At 46.1% G+C, this 24,893-nt stretch overlaps 1 protein-coding gene across 2 annotated transcripts in view; it reads left to right on the forward strand.

Moving 5' to 3' along the window:
* The window catches only part of LOC140916925 (protein eva-1 homolog C-like), a 49,187-nt gene that overhangs the window by 8,940 nt on the left and 15,354 nt on the right, over nucleotides 1-24,893 (forward strand). For both annotated transcript variants that reach the window (XM_073358824.1, XM_073358825.1), the window contains exon 2: nucleotides 6,844-7,043. In XM_073358824.1, coding sequence (XP_073214925.1) covers nucleotides 6,844-7,043 — 200 coding nt within the window. The remainder of the gene's footprint in view (nucleotides 1-6,843; nucleotides 7,044-24,893) is intronic.

The following is a 24,893-nucleotide window of genomic DNA, read 5'->3' on the forward strand; positions in this document are numbered from 1 at the left end:
CATAAATATCTTGCAATGCCGGCTACAAAAGTGCCACATACTCACTTTCAGGTGTCATTGTAAATAATAAGCAGGGAGCATTATCTCCCATAAATATAAACAAATTTGTTTGTCTTAGCGATTGGCTGAACAAGAACTAGAACTGAGTGGACTCGTAGATGATAAAGTTTTATATGGTTTTGTTTTTGAGTGCAGTTATGTAACAAAAAAAAATCTACATTTGTAAGTTGTACTTTCATGATAAAGAGAATGCACTACAGTACATGTATGACGTGAATTGAAAAATACTATTTTATCATTTTTACAATGCAAATATTTGTAATAAAAATAATATAAAATGAGCACTGTACACTTTGTATTCTATGTTGTAATTGAAATAAATATATTTGAAAATGTAGAAAAACATCCAAAATATTTAATAAATTTCAATTGGTATTCTATTGTTTAACAGTGTGATTAAAGCTGCGATTAATCTTTTAAATCATGGTTAATTTTTTTAGTTAATCACTTGAGTTAACTGCGATTAATCGACAGCCCTACTTCCAAGTCATTGATAAAAATGTATCTTCTGACTTTCAAATCTATTAATGTAATGATAGTTCTAATCCTAGTTCTTTTTAGCATAGGCAATGCTGTTTGGACTATACTACCTAGAATCTGCAACAAGAAGTAATAATTATTAACATTATCATTTATAACCTATATAGAATCATAGATGTGCTTGGCATATATTTTACAATATAGATAAAGACTGAGTCTCTGTCCTGAAGACCTTGCAATATAAGCTGGTCATCCTGCAAAATCATACAATCATAAGTAGTCCCAATGACTTCAATGGACTGCTCGTGTGCATTAAGTTAAACAGATGCATACATTTTTGTACAACTGGACGTTTGTTCAGATGAGACAACAGTGAGAAAGTGAATTAAGAGGAGGGAAGCATGCAGGAGAAGAGCATGTGATTATGAGTATATGTGCTTATCTAGAAGGGAATATGACATGCTTACAACTGTGACTACGCATCAAGATGATGAATATTTCTAAAAATAAGTGATATTTTGGGTTTATCACTGTGCTTAGCGGATTTTTAGCTGTACAGCCAAGGTCAGTGTGTTTCCTTACAAAAATGAAACCCCATGGACTGTGGTGTATTGTACATATCTGTCTTGTTATACAATTCCCAGCACCCTGCATTTTACAGAGAAATGCCAACACTTCTTTGGATGCTGAATCTGGAGGTTTTGGCAGCGTCGGGCTTTTAGATTCACTTATCACAATGCGTTTTCCTCCTTGGTGTATCAACGACGCACCTCTGCCAGGAATCATTACTGTTGCTGGTTAAGCACCTTAGCAGTAAGTTCTAACTTGGGTGGGCTATTGTTTTGTGCCTCACCGATCAGAACCCTCCTCCACCAATCAACTTGAGCCTCTGGTTCTGTCATTTGCTTGCCACCTTCACTTAAAGGGTATTTGCTGTGGTGCCCTGGAGGCACACTCTGACCTGTGATTCCGTTCACTGGTCGATGGACACCTGTATTCTGCTGGCTATTGATACATTGCTTGTGACATGAACTCGTGCACTGTGTCTAGCTTTTAATAGAGAGGTGCCCACATTAATTTACAGTAATTGGCCTCTTTCAGGCAGTGGCACAGGGAGCCCAACTGACTGAATGGGCTACGAAGAATGGCCCCAATGGGGCAAATTGGCACTGCCATCATCCTTTGGCTCAGTGGAACACTTTGGTCTTTGGGGCTGTCAGTCCGTCTTGTTTCACAGCACTAAATTAAATGTTGAAGCATAAGGTACCAGGCTCAGAATTAGGAACCCTGGATTCATTTTCTGGCTCTACCACCACCACTTTGCATGGCTTTTGGCAAGTCACTTAATCTCTCTTTGCCTCAGTTTCCCCATTTGTACAATGGGAATAACTACACTTGCTTTCTCCCACCCTTTGTTTGTCTCATCTCTTTAGAACATAAGTTCCTTGGAGTAGGGGTGGCCTCTTAGCAGGTATGTGCAGTGCCTAGAACAAATTGGATCTGATCCTAATTGGATCTGATCCTAATCTAGGCAACCCTATTACATGCTCGAACCACTGTACTCTGTGGGGACCCTTGAAGAGCAGTATTTTTCCAAGGGCTGAATGTTGCTCTGTGGCCTTGTTGATCCTGTCCCCCTCTCTCAGTGGATACCAGTACCCCAAGAGCTTCCCTCTTTTGCCCTTGTTGGTCCAGCACTGTTCTTTCCTGGAACCAGCGCCCATTCCAAGGAATGCTATTGCTTCCCCTCTGGGGGAGGTGGACTTTGCAGGGACCCCACCAAAGTGGTTGATCCGCTGCCCTCTTGGCTGCATTTCCATCCTCCTCCCTTCCGTTCTCGTTTTCTTCTTTGTAATGGCATTAAGATGAACGAACCAGCAGTGAAACGCCGAGGCCCTCTAGGGACAGATTTCAGACCGTTATTCTTCTCTCACCAATGAAAAGAGAAGGAAAGAAAATAATCAAAAAATCTGCTGCTGTGTCCAAGTGTAAAATTAACCCTGTGGGGCCCGGAGTGAGTCTGCATACAGGAAACCCTGCACTATGAGGAGCTCTGACGCCAGACATCAAAGGGTTAGCCCTGAGTACCGGGAAGGTAAAAGAGTCCATTGTGCAGCAGAGCCTGGTACCAGTGTTTCTGGATGGATTCAGAGAACAGGTGTGGATACACGCAGTGTGGATGGCAGCTCTCTCCCCAGATAGCTCAGTTGGGGGATGGGGGTTAGCTGGATGTACACAGCCCCGCCACACGGCTTTCCAGATCCTTCACCAGCTGTGAATTCAGAGCTTCTCAGACCAGTGAGTGAAAAATAATCTGGTCAATTGACTACTTTACTCAGAGTCATAGACTAGGACAAGTGTTTCTTAGACTTTGACTCTTGCTTGTAAATCTGGGTTGCTGCTGGTTTGTGGATCTCTAAGGCCTTGTCTACAAATGCCTCATGTAGCCAGTCTGGTGAGATCTGCACTGGTGTAAATAGTGCAAACTCCTACAGACAGAGATGCAGCTACATCAGGGGTTGAAATTCCAGTGTAGACAAGGCCTAAAACCTAGAAGGGAAGCTGGCATTAGGTTGACCAATTCACTACCCACCCTCGCTATTAAATCCCCAAGCTCAGGCATGTGCTGTAGGTATGTAAAGGATCCCTCAGGGTTTACACACAATCCTTCACCATCCTTCCCTGGGGCAGGACAGTACTGCCAGGGAAGGATTTCGGGGAGCTGGAGTGAGATCAGCCTACAAAGAAGGAGATAAGGGTGGGACGGGCTTTGATATGTCAGGAGTTTCATACAACCTCAGTAATTAATGGCCAGTGCTGGTACTAGAGGACATGGTTCCTTCCCTCAGCAAGTATCAGAGAGGGGGAAGCTCCCTGCTAATCACAAGCTGCGGGGAAGGCAACTCACAGCCAGATTTCCTCCCCCTCGACCTGGCAATGAATTTTGATGGGGGGCAATATGAGCAAATCTAATCAAAAGCCCAGTACGATGTACGTTGGGTGGGGAGAGGGCAAGTCGCTCATGGTCAGGGCGCTATGTATTCCATGATTCTTCAGCTGCAGCATTTGTCAATGTCCACCCCTTGCCAGAGAAATGCACTAAAGATTGTAACTTTCATTATAAATAACCAACCCCACCCCAAAATGGTTGCAAAGAAAACCTGCCAGAAGAAAATTGAGTGTAAGCGGATGCAGTCTTGCCTTAGACAGCCTGACAGTCTTAAACAAGAGAGCTGAGCTGCAGTATTAATTCTGAAACCCACTGAAGACCACTTAAATAGTTAATGTGGTTGCTATTTCACTGCTGGCCCTTTTAGCACCAACATCCAGCTACTGTGCTCATCCCACAATCCCACTCTGCCTCCATCACCTTCCACGCAGCCAAAAATCCCAACTGCCGCCTCCTCAGCTACTAAAACCTCCCTCTTCCCCACTGCTGAGGCCTACATGGCAGTATCTGCCATGCACTGAGAACTGATCTTCAGGGGCTGAGTGAAATTAACAGCGTGAAATAACCTGGTACCCAGACTGGATTATATTCATTGTCATATTTAACAACATAAGGAGCTCCTGTTTTTGTAATTCACCTCCAGCTGCTGTGGATTTTTCAGCCTGACCCCCCAGATTGTCATAGAAACCAAGAGACCTTTATACTGGATGTAGGCCCAACGCCTGCACAGTATACCTGGCCTTGCCCACAATGGCTGCAAAAAGTGCAGTGTCAGGGGGCATTGGCGCCCCATTGAACGCGGGACAGTGCTGACCTCTGGAATGGAGCATATAGGTGTCTGTCTAAATATGGGCTCGTGAGACGTGAAGTAGGGAGGGTTCCCTAGGGACCTTTCCTTCAAAGTCTGGCCACAGTCATGAGTGTCAGGATATACTCAGGCTGAAGTGTGCATGGTAAGGGGAACTGAAAGTGGCCCTCAGTGCTGTGCTGTGGCTTTGGCTGGTTTTAAGCCCTGTAGCTCTTGCTGCTTTGGTGCCCTCTGAGGGTCAGATTCTGCTACTGTACAGCTCACTGCCAATGATCTCCTTGACTTCCGTAGCACAGGATCACATGTTAATGAGGTCAGGGATCTACATGGGGGAGCCTCTCCACATGGTCCTTCACTTAGTAGGTCTATGTCATTAAATTAATCATTGCAAATGGCACAGAGAACTGGGAGGGAGGCAATTGTAACTTACTCTGGTTTTATTTCCTTGTTTAGCTGAGTGGGGCCCAATGAGGGAGATATAGTATGAGTAGTGGAACTGCAGAGAGAGAAGAGCAGGGTGAGGAATGACTCATGTGGGACCTGAAAACTTCATGTGTGGAGCACTGGCCCCTCAATATCTAGAACCAAGCTTTCATGGTTTTTTAACTTTGCCTCCTTGCTGCTTCTCTTGTTCTCAGTGATACCACCGCTGCTCAGCTGGCTGATAAGCAAAAGCTCCCTGACACAAGCTATGTATTTCAGACACAGGGCTGGAGCTTCAGTCATGGGGAAATGCTTCTGTAGAAGCTTTCATGTCAGACTGAGCACATCTCATTCCCTGCTGTAAAGAGCTGAATAACAGTGATGAGGGGAAGGAGAAGAAGCTAAAAAGTGAAGGGCCTAATTCTCCCCTTACACTAATGTATAATTCTGCCAACTTTGGTGGAGTTATTCCTGATTTACTCCTGTGTAAATGGGGCCTGGACATGGCCACTTCCTGTGATAGTCTTCTCAGGATAAGGCCTGGCTTACATTTTTTAATGTAGAAGTGACCTTGGAGAGGTCTTAATGCAGGTCCCTCCAGAACAAACTTGATGTCTCCTCAGTGTCCCAAGCCCTCTGCTCAGCTGGGGAATAGGAGAACAATGTGAGGAACTGGCTGTGGAAGAGCTGGTGATCTGAACTCCAATTCCCTGAGTGCCAGTGCATTGTGTCTCTAGAGGCAACTTAATCTTGGTCTATAAGTACCTGCACAAAATATATCTGATACTACAGGGCTCTTTAATCTGGCAGGCAAAGGTGTAACAAGATCCAATGGCTGTAAATTCAAGTTAGAAAAATTGAAGTGGAAATAAGGTGTAACTTTTGAACAGTGAGAATAATTAGCCATCACAACAGCTCACCAAGGGATGTGGGGCGTTTTCCTTCAGTTGGTGTCATTAAGTCAAGACTGGATGTCTTTCTTAATGATAAGATCTAGTTCAACCACAAGTGATTGGGCTTGAGGCAAGTGCTGCTGGTGAATTTCTGTGGTCTGTTATGAAAACTATTAGATTATTATAATTGTCCCCCCTGGCCTTAGAAGCTATGAATCTATGAACCATCTTGGTCTGTTTCTACAGTAAGTTTGTTATGTCACCAAAAACCTTGAAAACCGCCAATTGGTTCTTTTAGCTTAAAGACAGGTTAAAAAAAACCCAAATGTTTGTCTCCAACTCTTGCTTATTCTTTCCAAGTGGCTGAGCTGGTTTTTATTACTTTTATCCCACTTTGGACAACCCTTAGCGTAGACTAGGGTTCTCAAACTTCAATGCACTGTGACCCGATTTCTGACAACAAAAATTACTACAACAAAAATGACCCCAGGAGTGGGGACCAAAGCCTGAGCCTGCCTAAGCTCTGCTGCCCCAGGTGGGGAGGATCAAAGCCAAAGCCCAAGCCTCACTGGCCCAGGCACGGGAGCCAAAGCCCAAGGGCTTCATCCCCAGGCAGGGGGCCTGTAACTTGAGTCCCACCAACCATGGTGGGAGCCCTCAGGCTTTGGCTTTGGCCCTGGGTGGTAAGGCTCAGGCTTTGGCCCTGGGCCCCAGCAAGTCTAATGCCAGCCCTGGCAACCCCATTAAAATGGGGTTGTGACCCACTTTGGTGTCCCGACCCATAGTTTGAGAACTGCTGGTATAGACCTTGGTACAATATTCCCCTCCCTCTGCCTGGCAGAAAAGTGCATTCCCCTCCCTGCCACAATATCTCCCTCCTTTACTGAGTTTGCATTTGCCTGGGATACTTCAGGGCCATCTCCTCCAACTGGGTCTTGAACCTTTTATAGGTGTGAGGTCTTTTTTAGGAGTGGTGGGTGAAATTCTGTGGCCTGCATTGTGCAGGAGGTCAGACTAGATGATCATAATGGTCCCTTCTGGCCTAAATATCTATGAATCTATGAAACCTTCCTGCCCCCGCTGCCAGGAGTCTGGAGGCTGTGTTCTCATTCCCTGCAGCTCTAACACTTCCCAGCTCTAATGACTCTTTATGTTTTATAGGGACAAGTTGGGACTAGCATGGCTACAACGACCCTGCATACAACATCTGTGTGTTTTACTCCTCTCAGGTTACCTTCAAAAGGTGCTGAAGAACCACACAGCCCATGCCTGTGATGGGGAGCAACTGGGAGTCATTTGTCCCCACAAGACCTCCATTAGCATCCTATCTGCATTTTATGGGCGTCGAGTGCCCAGCCAGAACCTCTGCCCAAGCACTGGCAATATCTCTGGTGAGAGCATCATGTGTGTGTCTGCCACAGCCCGCCAGGTAAAAGCAAAAACATCCTTGAAATTCACAAGTAACAACATTCCAAGGGACTGCAGGAAACCAGGGCAGTACCATGCATGGAGGTGTTCAGGGTGACATGGGATACTCTTGGGTTCAGGCAAGGGAGATCAGATTGTCTGATCAGGGTCCCCCCAAAGTGCCCCCACATCTGCCAACTGGCCCTCAAACATTGTCGCCTCAGGTCCCATCCTAAAAAATGGTGGGTGGTTTGGGACTTTGTAGTGAAGCCCCGCCCCTTACCTATACATGCAGAAGGAATTCAGGATGCTGTTTTACCAGTGGAGTGATGAAAGGTACTGACAATGGGACTTCTGTGATGGACTGGGTGGGGTTCACCTCCTGGAACTGCATTTGAGGATATAAACCTAGGAAGAGGCATTACAGATTTATTTTAACCAAGATGAATTTTGGAATAGGCATACAAAAAATTAATTGTGAGAAATTTGTCCATGTTAGGGCTTAACCCAGAGAGGACGGATGGTCCAGTGACCGTGTAACCCCGAAAAATTGATTTTGGGGATGCCGCTTTAATACCCTACCCCCCTTAAACTGTCCTTCCCGAGGTATAAGTTTCCAGGGTTGTTAAGGAAACGCTAAAGGACATGGATATAGCCTTCGGATAAAGTAATTGACACAGGCAGTATTGTTTTCCAAAACAAAGTAACTAATAATCCCTAATACGCTCTATCCTAAAAATTCTAAACAAAACACAAAATCCCCAAGACACAAATCCCCTGTTCCAAATTTAAAGAGCATTTAAACCACAGTAGTATACGGTTTACGATTCTAAGCAAAGTGCTTTGTTACAAGTGGCCAGTTTGTAACAAATTGCTGACAGTAGTTCTTTAAATCAGTGGTTCTCAACCTTTCCAGACTACTGTACCCTTTCCCGGTGTCTTGATTTGTCTTCCATACTCCATTTCACCTCACTTAAAAACTACTTGCTTACAAAATCAGACATAAAAATACTAAAGGGTCACAGCACACTTACTGAAAAATTGCTGACGTTCTCATTTTTACTATATAATTATAAAATAAATCAATTGGAATATAAATATTGTACTTACATTTCAGTGTGATTCTTAAGCCTGTTTTTCACTTGTGAGCCTTGTCTGAAGTCCAAGCCCTGCTGTCCAGGGCTGAAGCCCTGGCTGTCACCCACTGATTTCGGCCCTGCACTTGCAAGCCCGTCCCATGACCTCCCTGGAGGCTGCAAACCCCAGGTTGAGAAACACTGATCTAAATGAGTTGAGTACCCCCTGGAAGACCTTTGACTACCCCCAGGGGTACACGTACCCCTGGTTGAGAACCACTGCTTTAAGTTTTGCATAAGTAAAATACAATTAAAAACACACACACACTTCTAGCATACACATGTTAAATACTATGCTAGACTACACTACACTAAAATTATATTAAAACTGGCAAGCTTACTTTATAAATTCATTGGTATCCCTTTATATCACTACTGCTGCTGTGATAAATCTTTTAGTATTCTTCTTTAATCGCTGTTCAGCTCCTGGTCAGTCAGCTCTGCTCTGCTCTGCTCCAGTTTTCTTTTCTCTGTCTCTCTCTGCAGCAGCTTTTCTGACTTCTTTCCTTTGGCTTCTCTTGCTGGTTTCCAGTTCAGCCGTCTGCTCCCGACTGAATCTCTCTCTGACTCAGACTCCAAAACTGCCTGGTGGCAGCTGGCCTTTTATGGTGCACTGTGGGTCTCTCCTAATATACCTTTCTATTCTTATCAGCAATTACCCCACTCACACATGCCCAGTATCAACCACTTCTTTAGGAAATGTAAATTTCAAAGATTTAAATACAGAGAGATCATGGTTTTTAATTTACTGGGGCTAATACAGAATGAAAGGAAATCATTGTTATCCTTTGACTCTGGGTACTCGAGTCATGTATGGTGGAGGTGAATACCTAAGTCCTTATTCTTTTCACCCAAGAGATTCTTCGAGAGGTGCTTTTTTTGTGTAGAGTCCAATGGCAAAACAATTTTTAAACCTGGTTAAATACTTCCTTAACATTGCACTTTGCTGGGAAGAGATCTGCCTTCATGTGGGCTTATGAAGGAAAGACATTGTGTGCCAAAAAATCAGAAAGCCAGATAGAGGCACAGGTTCTTTGACATTAGCAGCAGCTAACTTTTCATTCTGGGTATGGATAGTGTCACCATTTTAAGGAGGGGTGTCTGGATAAGAAACTAGGAGATATGTTGGGGTTTTAAAGCAACTGAACCACCCCCACCCCACTAGGTTCTGACAACTACTGTGAAAATTGTTTGAGGTGGGAGGCATCCTCTAACCATCTGAAACAGGCAGTGACTTTTCTGACACCAGTTAGATCCTCATCACAATCACAGTGGAATGTTTTTTATTTAGTGACAGGCCATTTATCACCATTTACAGCAAGCTGATCTTCATCCTTTTCATTTAGTAGAAACATTCTTGACTGTCCCAGCTGACATATCAGGGAGTCAAAATGAAGCCATGAGCCTAGACTGATCCTGGGTCTCTGATCTCATGAGCCAGGGGACTTTATACTTGTGAAATTTAATTGCCTCCTGTTGGCTTATCTTGGGGATAGGATGCAGCTGGGTTTTGCAATTGAACTGAGAGCTCTGACTTGTTTTGTAGCTGAGCCTGTGGTAACACCACTGAGCTCCTTTTTACTCACCATCACCTCCTTGTTCTAGATTCACCAAGAGAGTGGAAATCCTTGTCCTTGTGCCTTTGGCTGCCAAGGGCAGCTGGACTTACAGAGAATATTAGAGCAAGAGGTGGGCAGAGCAGCACAGGAGAACTAAGAGCTGATTGGAACCTTCCTTATAACTTCAGACTGACCCTTTCATAGTACATGCCTCAATAATAAGAGCAACCCTCCATAGGCAGTTAGGAGTGCCCTGGATGTCATGTTCCCTGAGTCATGAATGGAATAAGGAATGAGGCAGACAGGGGATAGCAGTGTTACCATCTCCCCATAGCTCAGAGTTAGCATAGTTATCCATCACCACTCTTAACATGGGTGACCGCTGGGGCAATCCCCTCACCCCTCAGAATCAACCAACTTTCCTGGTTCTCTGGAAACCAACCTGATTTCAGTGAAAATAATGCTGCTGATAATGAGCATAAATCACACAACTAGTTACAGTAGCTTTGTCTCTTTGGAAGATTCCCTAGCCCAGCAGCTCTAGTTCTTTCTCTGCCATTTCACTTTTGACTTAATAAACATACCAAAGGCTTTTCACCCACAGGCTGGGCTTTCCATTCCCAACTTTTGTTCCCCATCAAACGCCTCACATCAGCCTGAGCTGTCCTTGTGTTGAGCCTCTCTTTAGTTACAACACTCTGGGCCCATCGACCCAGCTAGAGGAGGGTGTGGCTAACTCCCTGGTTCCCTCCAGGGACTGAATCTCCCTGGCCAGTCCAAGTATACAAACTAGGAAATATCATTTGGTCCAGCCACTGATCATTTTAATCATGGATAAGCCTGTGATTCTGTCACAGAGGTCATAGAAGTCACGGATTCCATGACTTTCTGTGACCTCCAGGACTTCCAGAGCAGCTGGTACGGCTGACTGCAGGGCCACCCGAGCAGATGGCCCCAGGACCAGCTGCTCCGGTGCCCCATAGCCAGCCGCACCAGCCACTGCTGGAACGGCCGCAGGGCCAGCTGCTCAGGCCATCCCCAGGGCTGGCCGCACCGGCTGCTGCTTGGGCGGCCCCAGCAGCTGGCTCCAGGGAGCACCCATGCACCAGTTGGTGTGCCTGGCTCTGGGGAGCACCTGAGCATGGGTCCCAGGGTGCCTCGGGGACTGCCCGAGCAGCAGCGGCCCCAGGGGCAGCTCTGGAAGTTATCTGGAGAGTGGTCCATGGGGAGTAGCAGCCGCTGGGAGCAGTCAACCCCTAGCATTGGAGTAGGGGCCCCTGAAGTAAGGTCTGTTGACTTAAGGTATTGAGGCTTAAGAGTGAAATGGGTCAAAATTGTTTTCCATTTGTGTAATTACAGATGTAGAGGGAACCAGTCACCAAGTTTGGAGGCTTATTGAGTTATTTGTCTTTATGGCCTGTATCCATCAGTCCCCTATTCCTGCCACTCGTGGGGCCCACTGACTTTCCCTTACTCACCACAACCAGCATGCAGGGCATTTCTTAGGGGGCTTTCTAAACCAAGTGCTCCAGGGTATGTGCCCTTTTCCCCCAACTGCCTCTCTCATGAGGTCAGAAGGCTGCCAACCCTTTAAGGGAAGTCCCTATGCTAGATCCATGAAGTCATTCAAGCCTCCAGTTATCTCATGTACACAAGATGATGGGGTTAGAACCAAAGAAATGGTATGTAAATAACAGCACTGGTGTGACACCCCACCAAGGTCATCCAGACAGGGTCACCCTAGGGCTAAGTACAATGAGTAAGAGACACCTCACAATTATAGAGAGCACTTTCTCACCCTCCTACGGGCTGCAGAGCTATCAGAGACACCACTCTGGATTTCAGCACAGCACAGGTATACACTGCAGGTTTCTATCTGGCCCCACCATGGGAATCAGTAATACACTTATCTTAGCAGCCTTCTGTGAGGCAGGGCAGGACTATGAGTCTCATTTTACAAGGTGAGGATTAAGGAGTTTGCCTGCAGTCACACGTGGCAGAGGAGAGAATCAAACCCAGATTTCTCCCAGCCTAGACAAATGCACTAATCACTGGACCATCCTTCCTCACTGCAGGGTGCCTGGCTTGTCTGCTGGGATCTAGCCCTGAACTGATCCAGGATTGTCTCCAGAGCGGTAGCAAACACTCTCATTGCCAAGTCTACCTTTGCATCTCATCACTTCTACTAAGCATCCCTGATCTCCCAGGCTGCCTGCTTTCTGGGCTAGCCATAAAGACCAGGCTTTGGCAAATTGTCTTGCCTTGGTGTGTGGGGTCACCCTGAAACCAGTGCAATATGCTTTGAAAGACGCAGGACAGATATAACACCAGATGGGAATGACCTGATTGGGTACACAGCCCTCAGAGAGTGGAGTCCTGTCAGGGGCCTAGGATTTCATGTGACATTTTTCTATTGTCATATCTAGTGTAGGCTCTTGCCAGCACTGGTCTTAGAGACAACGGACACCTGAAAGAGTCTGAATGGGCACTGCAGTAGAAGAGAGACACAGAGTAATAGAGAGACCCAGAAGTATAACAGCAGCTCACATACATTTTGCAGTGTCTGGGACTCTAAAGCCTCTTTGCCTGCACATGTTCCTTTCAGCTGTGGTTTCATGGCTAAGTTCAGTACTAACCCCCAATTGTACACGGGGATCTGTAAGTGCTAATACAGAATGTTTTGCCCTAGGCTTCCACTTGTTCTCCCCATAGTAAATAGGAGAGCTGTGCTGCCCCGGGCTGGTAGTCTCCTTTTAAAATCATTCTTCTCAACATGTGCCTCCATTGGTGGGGCTGTGGAAGCTAGCTCAGGATGAGAATGTCAAAGAATTGTTCCATATTGGCTACATTTAAAGTTGCATGAGTAGATAGAAAGGGATTATTTGTATGTGACCTTTCTGGTTTTAGCCTTTTCCTTTAAAAAAAAGGGGGGGGGCAGGCAACCAGGAAGCCATACTTGGCACTGATGTGGCCATTGCTGGAATATTGTGTCCTGTTCTGTTGCCCACAAATCAAGAAGGATGCTGATAAATTGGAGAGAGGTCAGAGAAGATCCATGAGAATGATTAAAGGATTAGAAAACCTGCCTTATGGTGATAGACTCAAGGAGCTCAATCTATTTAGCTTAACGAACAGAGGTTAAGGCGTGACTTGATTAGTCAGTAGTCCATGGGGAACAAAAATTTAATAATGGGCTCTTCAGTCTAGCAGAGGAAGGTCTAACATGATCCAATGGCTGGAAGTTGAAGCTAGATAAATTTAGACTAGAAATAAGGCATACATTTTTAACAGTGAGTAATTAACCACTGGACAACGTACCAAGAGTTGTGGTGGATTCTCTATCACCGACCATTGTTAATACAAGAAGCGATGTTTTTCTAAGAGATCTGCTCTAGGACTTACTGTGGGGATGTTCCCTGGCTTGTGTTATACAGGGGGTCAGACCAGATGATCACGAAGGCCCCTTCCCGCCTTGGAGTCTGTGAATCTATGAAAAGACTGGAGTAAGATATATGAGAAATAGGCTCCTGACTCTCTAAATCAGGGGTCGGCAACCTTTGAGAAGTGGCGTGCCAAGTCCTCATTAATTTAAGGTTTCACGTGCCAGGAATAAATTTTACATTTACAGGGGCCCCCCGATGGAACCCCAGACTGGCAGCGGGCTAAGCGGTGCCGGTGGCCAGGACCCTGGCTAGCAGGGGCCAGTGGACAGAACCCCAGACCAGCAGCGGGCTGAGCAGCTCAGCACGCTGCCTGTCTGGGGTTCCATCTGCTGCCCTCGCTGCAGGTCTGGGATCCCAGCCGCTGGCCCCGCTCATCCCACTGCCGGCCTGGATGGGCAGAACCTCGTGCCAGCAGCAGGCTGAGTGGGGCCGGTGGCCAGGACCCCGGCTGTCAGGAGCCGCCAGATGGAACCCCAGACTGGCTGTGCGGGCGCCAGATGGAACCCCAGACCGGCAGTGCGCTGAGCCGCTCAGCCCTGCTCAGCCTGCTGCCAGCCCAGGGTTCCATCCATCCAGGCCAGCAGCGGGCTTAGCAGGGCCAGTGGCCAGGACCCTGGCAGGCAGAAAAGTGCCACTAAAAATCAGCTGGCTGCCGCCTTTGGCACGCATGCCGCAGGTTGCTGACCCCTGCTCTAAATCTTTCCCCTGTCCTCTGAGTGAATGCCAGCTGTAGGTGTCAGGCCAGCACTTCTTGGGTTAACCACAGCTCAGAATGCAGTAGATCAATTTAGATTAAATTGAGTTAGACCAGATGATCAGTTCTTATCCCTTATTTGGTTATTTCTGGGTCTCCCAGCTGCTACCAAGCTTTCAGTAATGCCATTCTGGGGGGGTTTCCCCTGACCTCTGCAAAGCTGTGGCACCCAGGCACTCCCATTAGAAACAACCCCCAGCATCTTGTTGCAGATTCTTCTAAACATCTCACTAGAGCTGGTGAACCATGGAGCTTAGAGAGCTCTGCAAATGCTCGTACAGAGTTTGTTGCCCTAAGCTCCCGCTTGCTCTGCCTATTCAATGGAAGAGCTGACAATGTCCTCTTAAAATAATTCTTCCAAACCTGGATCCACCTCAGGCCTGGCTCTGGCTGCTTATATGGGGCTTCCGTTGACTGAAGTTGCAGCAAAGGTAGTATTTTACCTAGAGACTGTGGTGAAAATGAGCCTTCTCTGTGTATGCTAAACCCCATGTCCCTGGGGTGCATGGGCTCTGCTGAGAGTAGTGTGGAGGGACTGGGGAATGTCTTCCCCCAAAGAACTCACCATATTGAAGTCCAAAGCAGAAGCACCTCCATCGTGGGACAATCACCCCCAAACTTCTTTTCAAACTGGTTTTTGTATTTTAAGAAGGGGCTTTTGAGCGCCTGCTCCAGCCCATCACAGATCACGCAGGATGACTAATGCCTGCATGCTGCAACCAACTCCATCCTTTGCTGGAAACAATCCGCACAGAACTCCTCAACAGCCACCTCTGAATTTATTTTCTAGGTACGTTCATGGCTGTTTTTAGCCCCATTGGAGCACTGGTCCTTTAAAATACCTGATCCTAACCTGCTCAGCTCTGGGCCAGAAAGTCACGGGCTCAAATCCTACATGTCCCATGAGTTCAGGTCTGGAGCTTCGACCCAGTGCTGTGACTGTGGGGCATTTCTATGCGGGTGTTGCACTGTCAAGGCATCATCCACTGGTCCCTTCTACCCATCTCCAAATGGCCGTGTATGTGGGAGTTAGAAAGCCCAGGGCACTCTTCTCTTAACCTTGGTGTCTTGGTCAGTGTTCCTTCTTTCAGCATAAAACCAAGTGCTACAAGCCATAGCTTTCTGGAGCTGCTGCTATTGAGCTAAAAAGCTGTTGTGTTATAGTCTCTGGCTGCAGTGTTTGTGCTGCCAGCATCTAACTTAAGGATTTCTCTGTAACACCAAATTCTACTCTGTTTAGGGAGCAACTGAGTTGCAGCCAGTAATTGTGTTTGCTTATTGATCTGTGTCTGTGAAGGGAGGAAGTGCCATCTAGAGGCCAGTGCCCGTAATAATCGGTGCTGTTGAGAGTATATCACTTACACGCTAGTGAAAGGTTTCAGAGTAACAGCCGTGTTAGTCTGTATTCGCAAAAAGAAAAGGAGTACTTGTGGCAGCTTAGAGACTAACCAATTTATTTGAGCATGAGCTTTCATGAGCTGCAGCTCACTTCATCGGATGCATACTGTGGAAACTGCAGAAGACATTATATACACAGAGACCATGAAACAATACCTCCTCCCACCCCACTCTCCTGCTGGTAATAGCTTATCTAAAGTGATCATCAAGTTGGGCCATTTCCAGCACAAATCCAGGTTTTCTCACCCTCCGCCCCCCCCCCCCCCAAACTCACTCTCCTGCTGGTAATAGCCCATCCAAAGTGACCACTCTCTTTAAAATGTGTATGATAATCAAGGTGGGCCATTTCCAGCACAAATCCAGGTTTTCTCACCCCCCCCACCCCCCTCCAAAAACCACACACACAAACTCACTCTCCTGCTGGTAATAGCTCATCCAAAGCGACCACTCTCCCTACAATGTGCATGATAATCAAGGTGGGCCATTTCCAGCACAAATACAGGATGGGGGTGGGGGGGGGGGTGAGAAAACCTGGATTTGTGCTGGAAATGGCCCACCTTGATTATCATGCACATTGTAGGGAGAGTGGTCGCTTTGGATGAGCTATTACCAGCAGGAGAGTGAGTTTGTGTGAGGGGGGGCGGAGGGTGAGAAAACCTGGATTTGTGCTGGAAATGGCCCAACTTGATGATCACTTTAGATAAGCTATTACCAGCAGGAGAGTGGGGTGGGAGGAGGTATTGTTTCATGGTCTCTGTGTATATAATGTCTTCTGCAGTTTCCACAGTATGCATCCGATGAAGTGAGCTGTAGCTCACAAAAGCTCATGCTCAGATAAATTGGTTAGTCTCTAAGGTGCCATAAGTACTCCTTTTCTTTCCACTAGTGAAAAGCAGCTGTGCAGTCCTGACTCTGGAGCTGCGCATGCAGCATTTTAATGCAAGACAGAAAGAATAAGCTGGCAGTCGTTAAACTGTGGGCAAGGCCTCATCAGGCTTTTAAATTGGAATTTGCTAATGCCTAGTGGCTGCAGTAAAAGAAACAGGTCGGGAGAGCCCTGAGCCAAGGCGTGAGAAAGCCACAATACTTTGGAATGGTGCAGGATCTCTTCTTAGCCTAGGGTCCCTTTGGTCTCTCTGCTGATGAGCTAAGTTCCCAACAGTGTTCAGTACATCTGAATGCCTTTCCCTGGGAAGCTAAGGAGATTAATATACAGATACAAGGTCCAGCAACACTGTGGTCCTGTTTTCCAAATTCTCCATCTTTTGCAATATGAGGCACTTGAATTGTTTGAAGAAATCTATCCTTGGGTGGGACTTGAACTAGCCATCTTGTTATACAAAGTGGCAGCTCTGTCACTGGAACAAAAGGAAAAACCCTGTGAGCTGTCCGTGGAAACACCACTAGAAGCTCCATGTAGATTGTGATCCGACTGAACTAGGCACTGTACAAACTTAGAGAAGACATAATCCATACATCAAAGAGCTTGAAATCAATTTATGCGTAAAGCAGACATAGCAAATAGGTATAACCAAATGGAAGGGGTGCAGGGAAGTTGCGTAATATATGAAGATCCTTTTGCATAGACAAGCTGTCTGCACAATGTATAGGAAGTGAGGATTTTTAACTCTATTTGCTGCAGCTACATGGTGTATTTTGCTCAGCACAACACACCTGTAGGTTCACAGGGCAAGAATCAGATGCAGCCATGTGTTAACTGTAAAACAAATGTCAGAACAATTTGTAAAATTAAAATTGGTTCTTTCTTTCCCTAGTAAAATACCAAAAGAGCAAATTACCAGATACCTAGAGAGTAGCAGAACCAGGACCAATAACCAAGTTGGTTTTCTAAAGAGTAGGTTTGTCTAATCAATTTGCTATTTTTGATTTTGGCTAGAATTGCAAAATTAGTGGGAAAAGGGAATGCAGTAGATTCCATGGATTTGGATCTTAGCAAAGGATTTGATATGGTTGCATGAAATTTGAATTGAAAATCCAATTCAAAATGGTCTGGGATGAAAAAACTCTTATGTTGACTGAAAAAATGTCACACGGGGTAATGCCAAACTACACAGTATATAGAACTATGAAGGCTACAGCTGTCTTCCTTAATGATCTAAGGCGGAGTTTCACATCTGGTGGGTTGCAACTCCCAGGGAGGTCACAATAGGCAATTGCAGGAGTCAAGAAGCATTGGAAATTTTATTACAGTCTCAAGCAAAGATAATCTCACTCCCCCACTCCCAGCACACTTCAAGGTCAACTATTCTGTGTCCACCTCTCGAAACACACACCAATCAATTCTATAGGCATAACATTGCTATCATTTTTTATTCTTACTTTTATCGTAAATAGTATTTATGGTATAGTAAAAATGTTTGACTTTGAAGAAGGCACCGCCAACCTGAAAACTGTTGAGAAAACTGGCCTAGAAGTTGGAATAAACACCATGGTTAATGGAACCGGCAGATGGTTTTAACTTGAGACGAGCTGTGTATGTGAGGGCAGAGAAATTGTACAGAGGAACTGGATCAATGAACCAGGACTGGAAGGGAGCTCCTGAGTCACCACACCCTGTCTCCTGCTGTTGTCGGTAACCCCCACCATATAGTCCGGTCATAAATTTATCAAGATCCCTCTTAATCCCTGTTCGGTTGCTGCTCCCACTGCTCCTGTTAGGAGGCTGTTCTAGACCCCTCCCTCTGATGATTAGAAGCCTTCTTCCAATTTCCAACCTAGATTTATTCATGGCTAGTTTATCCTCATTTGTCCTTGGACGACCATTGTCCTTTAGCTTCTATAGCTCTCCTCCATCCCTGGTGTTTGCTCCTGATGTATTTATAGAGCACAACCAGCTCCCCACTAAACCTATGTTGGCTTAGCACGGCTCTTCCAGCCTCCTTGCATGAAATTGGACCTCCCTTCCCCTGATCATCCTTGTAGCCCTTCTCAGCGCCGATTCCAGTTTGAATGCATCTTTCCTGAATGGGGGTGACTAGAAGAGTATGCAGTATTCCAGATGAGGCCTTGTGAAATGGTTTTAATATATTGGCAGAAAATAACCAGATTAAATTAAATTTGGAATAATCCAGGCCAGTATCTCTGTGGAAAAATAATCTGAAGGGCAGATATTCAATGGGAGGGTGAAGTCTGGAAAGCAAAAACAACGAGGAGTCCTTCTGGCACCTTAGAGACTAACAAATTTATTTGTGCATAAGCTTTCGTGGTCTAGAACCCACTTCATCAGATGCATAGAGTGGAAAATACAGGAGCAGGTGAAAATACATAAAAAGATGTGAGTTGCCTTACCAAGTGTGAGGTCAGTCTAACGAGACAAATCAATTAACAGCAGGATACCAAGCGAGGAAAAATAATTTTTGAAGTGGTAATGAGAGTGGCCCTGGACCCATGGAAAAGAAGCCCTTGAGGAATTCCACCATGGTTTCAACAATTTCCATCCCACCATCAACCTCAGCCTAGACCAGTCCACACAAGCGGTCCATTTCCTAGACACTACTGTGCTAATAACAATGGTCACATAAACACCACCCTATACCGGAAACCTACTGACCACTATACTTACGTACATGCCTCCAGCTTCCATCCAGAACACACCACAAGATCCATTGTCTACAGCCAAGCTGTAAATTACAAACATATTTGCCCCAATCCCTCAGGCAGAAGCAAACACCTACAAGATCTCTATCAAGCATTCTTAAAACTACAATACCCACCTGCTGAAGTGAAAAAACAGATTGACAGAGCCAGAAGAGTACCCAGAAGTTACCTACTACAGGACAGGCCCAACAAAGAAAATAACAGAATGCCACTAACTGTCACCTTCAGCCGCCAACTAAAACCTCTCCAGCACATCATCAAAAATTTACAACCTATCCTGAAAAATGGGCAGCATGTGACCTCCAGAAGAAGAAAGGGGAGTGTCCATGTACCAGCAAAGCAGATACAGGTAAGTAACCGTTTTCATGTTCTCTCCACAGGTACTAATGTGGAGAGTGGACTAGATGATACATCTGAGGGAAGGGAACAGAAGGAGACTCCGCCGATTGGAAGGCATGAGATGCACTGTCCTAGGGTTGGGGGTTCCACGACCACCGCTCCCAAGAGAAGGAGGCGGGTGGTGGTGGTCGGGGACTCTCTCCTCAGGGGGACTGAGTCATCTATCTGTCACCCCGACCAGGAAAACCAAGAAGTCTGCTGCTTTCCAGGAGCTACGATTCACAATGTGACAGAGAGACTGCCGAGACTCATCAAGCCCTCAGATCGCTACCCCTTCCTGGTTCTCCAGGTGGGCACCAATGATACTGCCAAGAATGACTTTGAGCGGATCACTGCAGACTACGTGGCTCTGGGAAGAAGGATAAAGGAGTTTAAGGTGCAAGTGGTGTTCTTGTCAATCCTCCCCGGGGAAGGAAAAGGCCTGGGTAGACACCGTTGAATCGTGGAAGTCAACGAATGGCTCCTAGGTGGTGTCGGAGAGAAGGCTTTGGATTCTTTGACCATGGGATGGTGTTCCAAGAAGGAGGAGTGCTGGGCAGAGACGGGCTCCACCTAACAAAGAGAGGGAAGAGCATCTTCGCAAGCAGGCTGGCTAACCTAGTGAGGAGGGCTCTAAATTAGGTTCACCGGGGGAAGGAGACCAAAGCCCTGAGGTAAGTGGGGACACGTGGGATACCGGGAGGAAGCACAAGCAGGAGCGCGCGAGAGGGCAGGGGTCTTGCCTCATTCTGAGAAAGAGGGACAATCAGCAAGTTATCTCAAGTGCCTATACACAAATGCAAGAAGCCTGGGAAACAAGCAGGAAGAACTGGAAGTCCTGGCACAGTCAAGGAATTATGATGTGATTGGAATAACAGAGACTTGGTGGGATAACTCACATGACTGGAGTACTGTCATGGATGGATATAAACTGTTCAGGAACGACAGGCAGGGCAGAAAAGGTGGGGGAGTTGCACTGTATGTAAGGGAGCAGTATGACTGCTCAGAGCTCAAGTATGAAACTGCAGAAAAACCTGAAAAGGAGTACTTGTGGCACCTTAGAAACTAACCAATTTATTTGAGCATAAGCTTTCGTGAGCTACAGCTCACTTCATCGGATGCATCCGATGAAGTGAGCTGTAGCTCACGAAAGCTTATGCTCAAACAAATTGGTTAGTATCTAAGGTGCCACAAGTACTCCTTTTCTTTTTGCGAATACAAACTAACACGGCTGTTACTCAGAAAAACCTGAGTGTCTCTGGATTAAGTTTAGAAGTGTGAGCAACAAGGGTGATGTCGTGGTGGGAGTCTGCTGTAGACCACCGGATCAGGGGGATGAGGTGGACTAGGCTTTCTTCTGGCAACTCACGGAAGTTACTAGATCACAGGCCCTGGTTTTCATGGGAGACTTCAATCACCCTGATATCTGCTGGCAGAGCAATACAGCGGTGCACAGACAATCCAGGAAGTTTTTCAAAAGGGTAGGGGACAATTTCCTGGTGCAAGCGCTGGAGGAACCAACTAGGGGCAGAGCTCTTCTTGACCTGCTGCTCACAAACCGGGAAGAATTAGTAGGGGAAGCAAAAGTGGATGGGAACCTGGGAAGCAGCGACCATGAAATGGTCGAGTTCAGGATCCTGACATAGAGAAGAAAGGAGAGCAGCAGAGTACGGACCCTGGACTTCAGAAAAGCAGACTTTGACTCCCTCAGGGAACTGATGGGCAGGATCCCCTGGGAGAATAACATGAGGGGGAAAGGAGTCCAGGAGAATTGGCTGTATTTTAAAGAATCCTTATTGAGGTTACAGGGACAAACCATCCCAATGTGTAGAAAGAATAGTAAATATGGCAGGCGACCAGCTTGGCTTAACAGTGAAATCCTTGCTGCTCTTAAATACAAAAAAGAAGCTTACAAGAAGTGGAAGATTGGACAAATGACCAGGGAAGAGTATAAAAATATTGCTCGGGGATGCAGGAGTGAAATCAGGAAGGCCAGATCACACCTGGAGTTGCAGCTAGCAAGAGATGTTAAGAGTAACAAGAAGGGTTTCTTCAGGTATGTTAGCAACAAGAAGAAAGTCAAGGAAAGTGTGGGCCCCTTACTGAATGAGGGGGGCAATCTAGTGACAGAGGATGTGGAAAAAGCTAATGTACTCAATGCTTTTTTTGCCTCTGTCTTCACGAACAAGGTCAGCTCCCAGACTACTGCACTGGGCAGCACAGCATGGGGAGGAGGTGACCAGCCCTCTGTGGAGAAAGAAGTGGTTTGGGACTATTTAGAAAAGCTGGACGAGCACAAGTCTATGGGGCCGGATGAGCTGCATCCGAGAGTGCTAAAGGAGTTGACAGATGTAATTGCAGAGCCATTGGCCATTATCTTTGAAAACTCATGGCGATCGGGGGAAGTGCCGGACGACTGGAAAAAGGCTAATGTAGTGCCCATCTTTAAAAAAGGGAAGAAGGAGGATCCTAGGAACTACAGACCAGTCAGCCTCACCTCAGTCCCTGGAAAAATCATGGAGCAGGTCCTCAAGGAATCAAATCTGAAGCACTTAGAGGAGAGGAAAGTGATCAGGAACAGTCAGCATGGATTCACGAAGGGCAAGTCATGCCTGACTAATCTAATTGTCTTCTATGATGAGATAACTGGCTCTGTGGATGAGGGGGAAGCGGTGGATGTGTTGTTCCTTGACTTTAGCAAAGCTTTTGACACGGTCTCCCACAGTATTCTTGTCAGCAAGTTAAAGAAGTATGGGCTGGATGAATGGACTATAAGGTGTATAGAAAGCTGGCTAGATTGTCGGGCTCAACGGGTAGTGATCAATGGCTCCATGTCTAGTTGGCAGCCGGTATGAAGTGGAGTACCCCAAGGGTCAGTCGTGGGGCCGGTTTTGTTCAATATCTTCATAAATGATCTGGAGGATGGTGTGGATTGCACCCTCAGCAAGTTTGCAGATGACACTAAATGGGAGGAGAGGTAGATATGCTGGAGGGTAGGGATAGGATACAGAGGGCCCTAGACAAATTGGAGGATTGGGCCAAAAGAGATCTGATGAGGTTCAACAAGGACAAGTGCAGAGTCCTGCACTTAGGACGGAAGAATTCCATGCACCGCTACAGACTAGGGACCGAATGGCTCGGCAGCAGTTCTGCAGAAAAAGACCTAGGGGTTACAGTGGACGAGAAGCTGGATATGAGCCAACAGTGTGCCCTTGTTGCCAAGAAGGCCAATGGCATTTTGGGATGTATATGTAGGGGCATTGTCAGCAGATAGAGGGACGTGATCATTCCCCTCTATTCGACATTGGTGAGGCCTCATCTGGAGTACTGTGTCCAGTTTTGGGCCCCACACTACAAGAAGGATGTGGAAAAATTGGAAAGAGTCCAGCGGAGGGCAACAAAAATGATTAGGGGACTGGAACACATGACTTATGAGGAGAGGCTGAGGGAACTGGGATTGTTTAGTCTGCAGAAGAGAAGAATGAGGGACAATTTGGTAGCTGCTTTCAACTACCTGAAAGGGGGTTCCAAAGAGGATGGATCTAGACTGTTCTCAGTGGTAGCAGATAACAGAACGAGGAGTAATGGTCTCAAGTTGCAGTGGGGGAGGTTTAGGTTGGATATTAGGAAAAACTTTTTCACTAGGAGGGTGGTGAAACACTGGAATGCGTTACCTAGGGAGGTGGTGGAATCTCCTTCCTTAGAAGTTTTTAAGGTCAGGCTTGACAAAGCCCTGGTTGGGATGATTTAGTTGGGGATTGGTCCTGCTTTGAGCAGGGGGTTGGACTAGATGACCTCCTGAGGTCCCTTCAACCCTGATATTCTATGATTCTATGATCCCTCACTCTCACAGATCTTGGGAGACAGACCAGTCCTCATGTATAGACAGCCCCCCAACCTGAAGCAAATACTCTCCAGCAACCACACACCACACAACAAAAACACTAACCCAGGAACCTATCCTTGCAACAAAGCCTGATGCCAACTCTGTCCACATATTTATTCAAGTGACACCATCATAGGACCTAATCACATTAGCCACGCCATCAGGGGCTTGTTCACCTGCACATGTACCAATGTGATATATGCCATCATGTGCAAGCAATGCCCCTCTGCCATGCACATTGGCCAAACCAGACAGTCTCTACGCAAAAGAATAAATAGACACATATCTGACATCAGGAATCATAACATTCGAAAACCGGTAGGAGAACACTTCAACCTCTCTGGCCACTCAGTAAAAGATTTAAGGGTGGCAATTTTGCAACCAAAAAGCTTCAAAAACAGACTCCAACGAGAAACTGCTGAGCTTGAATTAATATGCAAACTAGATACCATTAACTTGGGTTTGAATAGAGACTGGGAGTGGCTGGGTCATTACACATATTCAATCTATTTCCCTATGTTAAGTATCCTCACACCTTCTTGTTAACTGTCTAAATGGCCCATCTTCATTATCACTACAAAAGTTTTTTTTCTCCTGCTGATAATAGCTCATCTTAATTAATTAGCCTCTTACAGTTTGTATGGCAACTTCCACTTTCTCTGTATGTATATATATATATGTATCTTCTTACTATATGTTCCATTCTATGCATCCGATGAAGTGGGCGGTCGCCCACAAAACCTTGTGCTCTAATAAACTTGTTAGTCTCTAAGGTGCCACAAGTACTCCTGTTCTTTTGCAGATACATACTAACATGGCTGCTACTCTGAAACCATTTCAGACAGTTGACAAGAAGGTGTGAGTAACAGTAGGGAGAAATTAGTATTGGGGAAATTAGGTTTAGGTTTTGTAATGATCCAACCATTCCCAGTCTTTACTCAGGCCTAATCTGATGGTGTCCAGTTTGCAAATTAATTCCAATTCTGCAGTTTCAGGTTGGAGTCTGTTTTTGAAGTGTTTTTTTTTGTTGAAGAATTGCCACTTTTAGGACTGTAATTGAGTGTCCAGGGAGGCTGAAGTGTTCTCCGACTGGTTTTTGAATGTTATAATTCTTGATGTCTGATTTGTGTCCATTTATTCTTTTGCGTAGAGACTGTCCGGTTTGGCCAATGTATATGGCAGAGGGGCATTGCTGGCACATGATGGCATATATCACATTGGTAGATGTGCAGGTGAACGAGCCTCTGATGGTCTGGCTGATGTGGTTAGACCCTATGATGGTGTACCTTGAATAAATATGTGGATAGAGTTGGCACCAGGGTTTGGTTCCTGGGTTGGTGTTTTTGTTGTGTGGTTTGTAGTTGCTGGCGAGTATTTGCTTCAGGTTGGGGGGCTGTCTGTAAGAGAGGACTGGCCTGTCCTCCAGGGTCTATGAGAGTGTGGGATCGTCCTTCAGGATAGGTTGTAGATCCTTGATGATGCACTGGAGAGGTTTTAGTTGGGGGCTGTAGGTAACGGCTGGTGGTATTCTGTTACTTTCTTTGTTGGGCCTGTCTTGGTAGTAGGTGACTTCTGGGTACCCTTCTGGCTCTGTCAATCTGTTTCTTCACTTCAGCAGGTGGGTATTGTAGTTTTAAGAATGCTTGATAGAGATCCTGTAGGTGTTTGTCTCTGTCTGAGGGATTGGAGCAAATGCGGTT

The sequence above is a fragment of the Lepidochelys kempii genome, chromosome 9, assembly GCF_965140265.1.
Source record: "Lepidochelys kempii isolate rLepKem1 chromosome 9, rLepKem1.hap2, whole genome shotgun sequence".
In the NCBI taxonomy this organism is placed as follows: Eukaryota; Metazoa; Chordata; order Testudines; family Cheloniidae; genus Lepidochelys; species Lepidochelys kempii.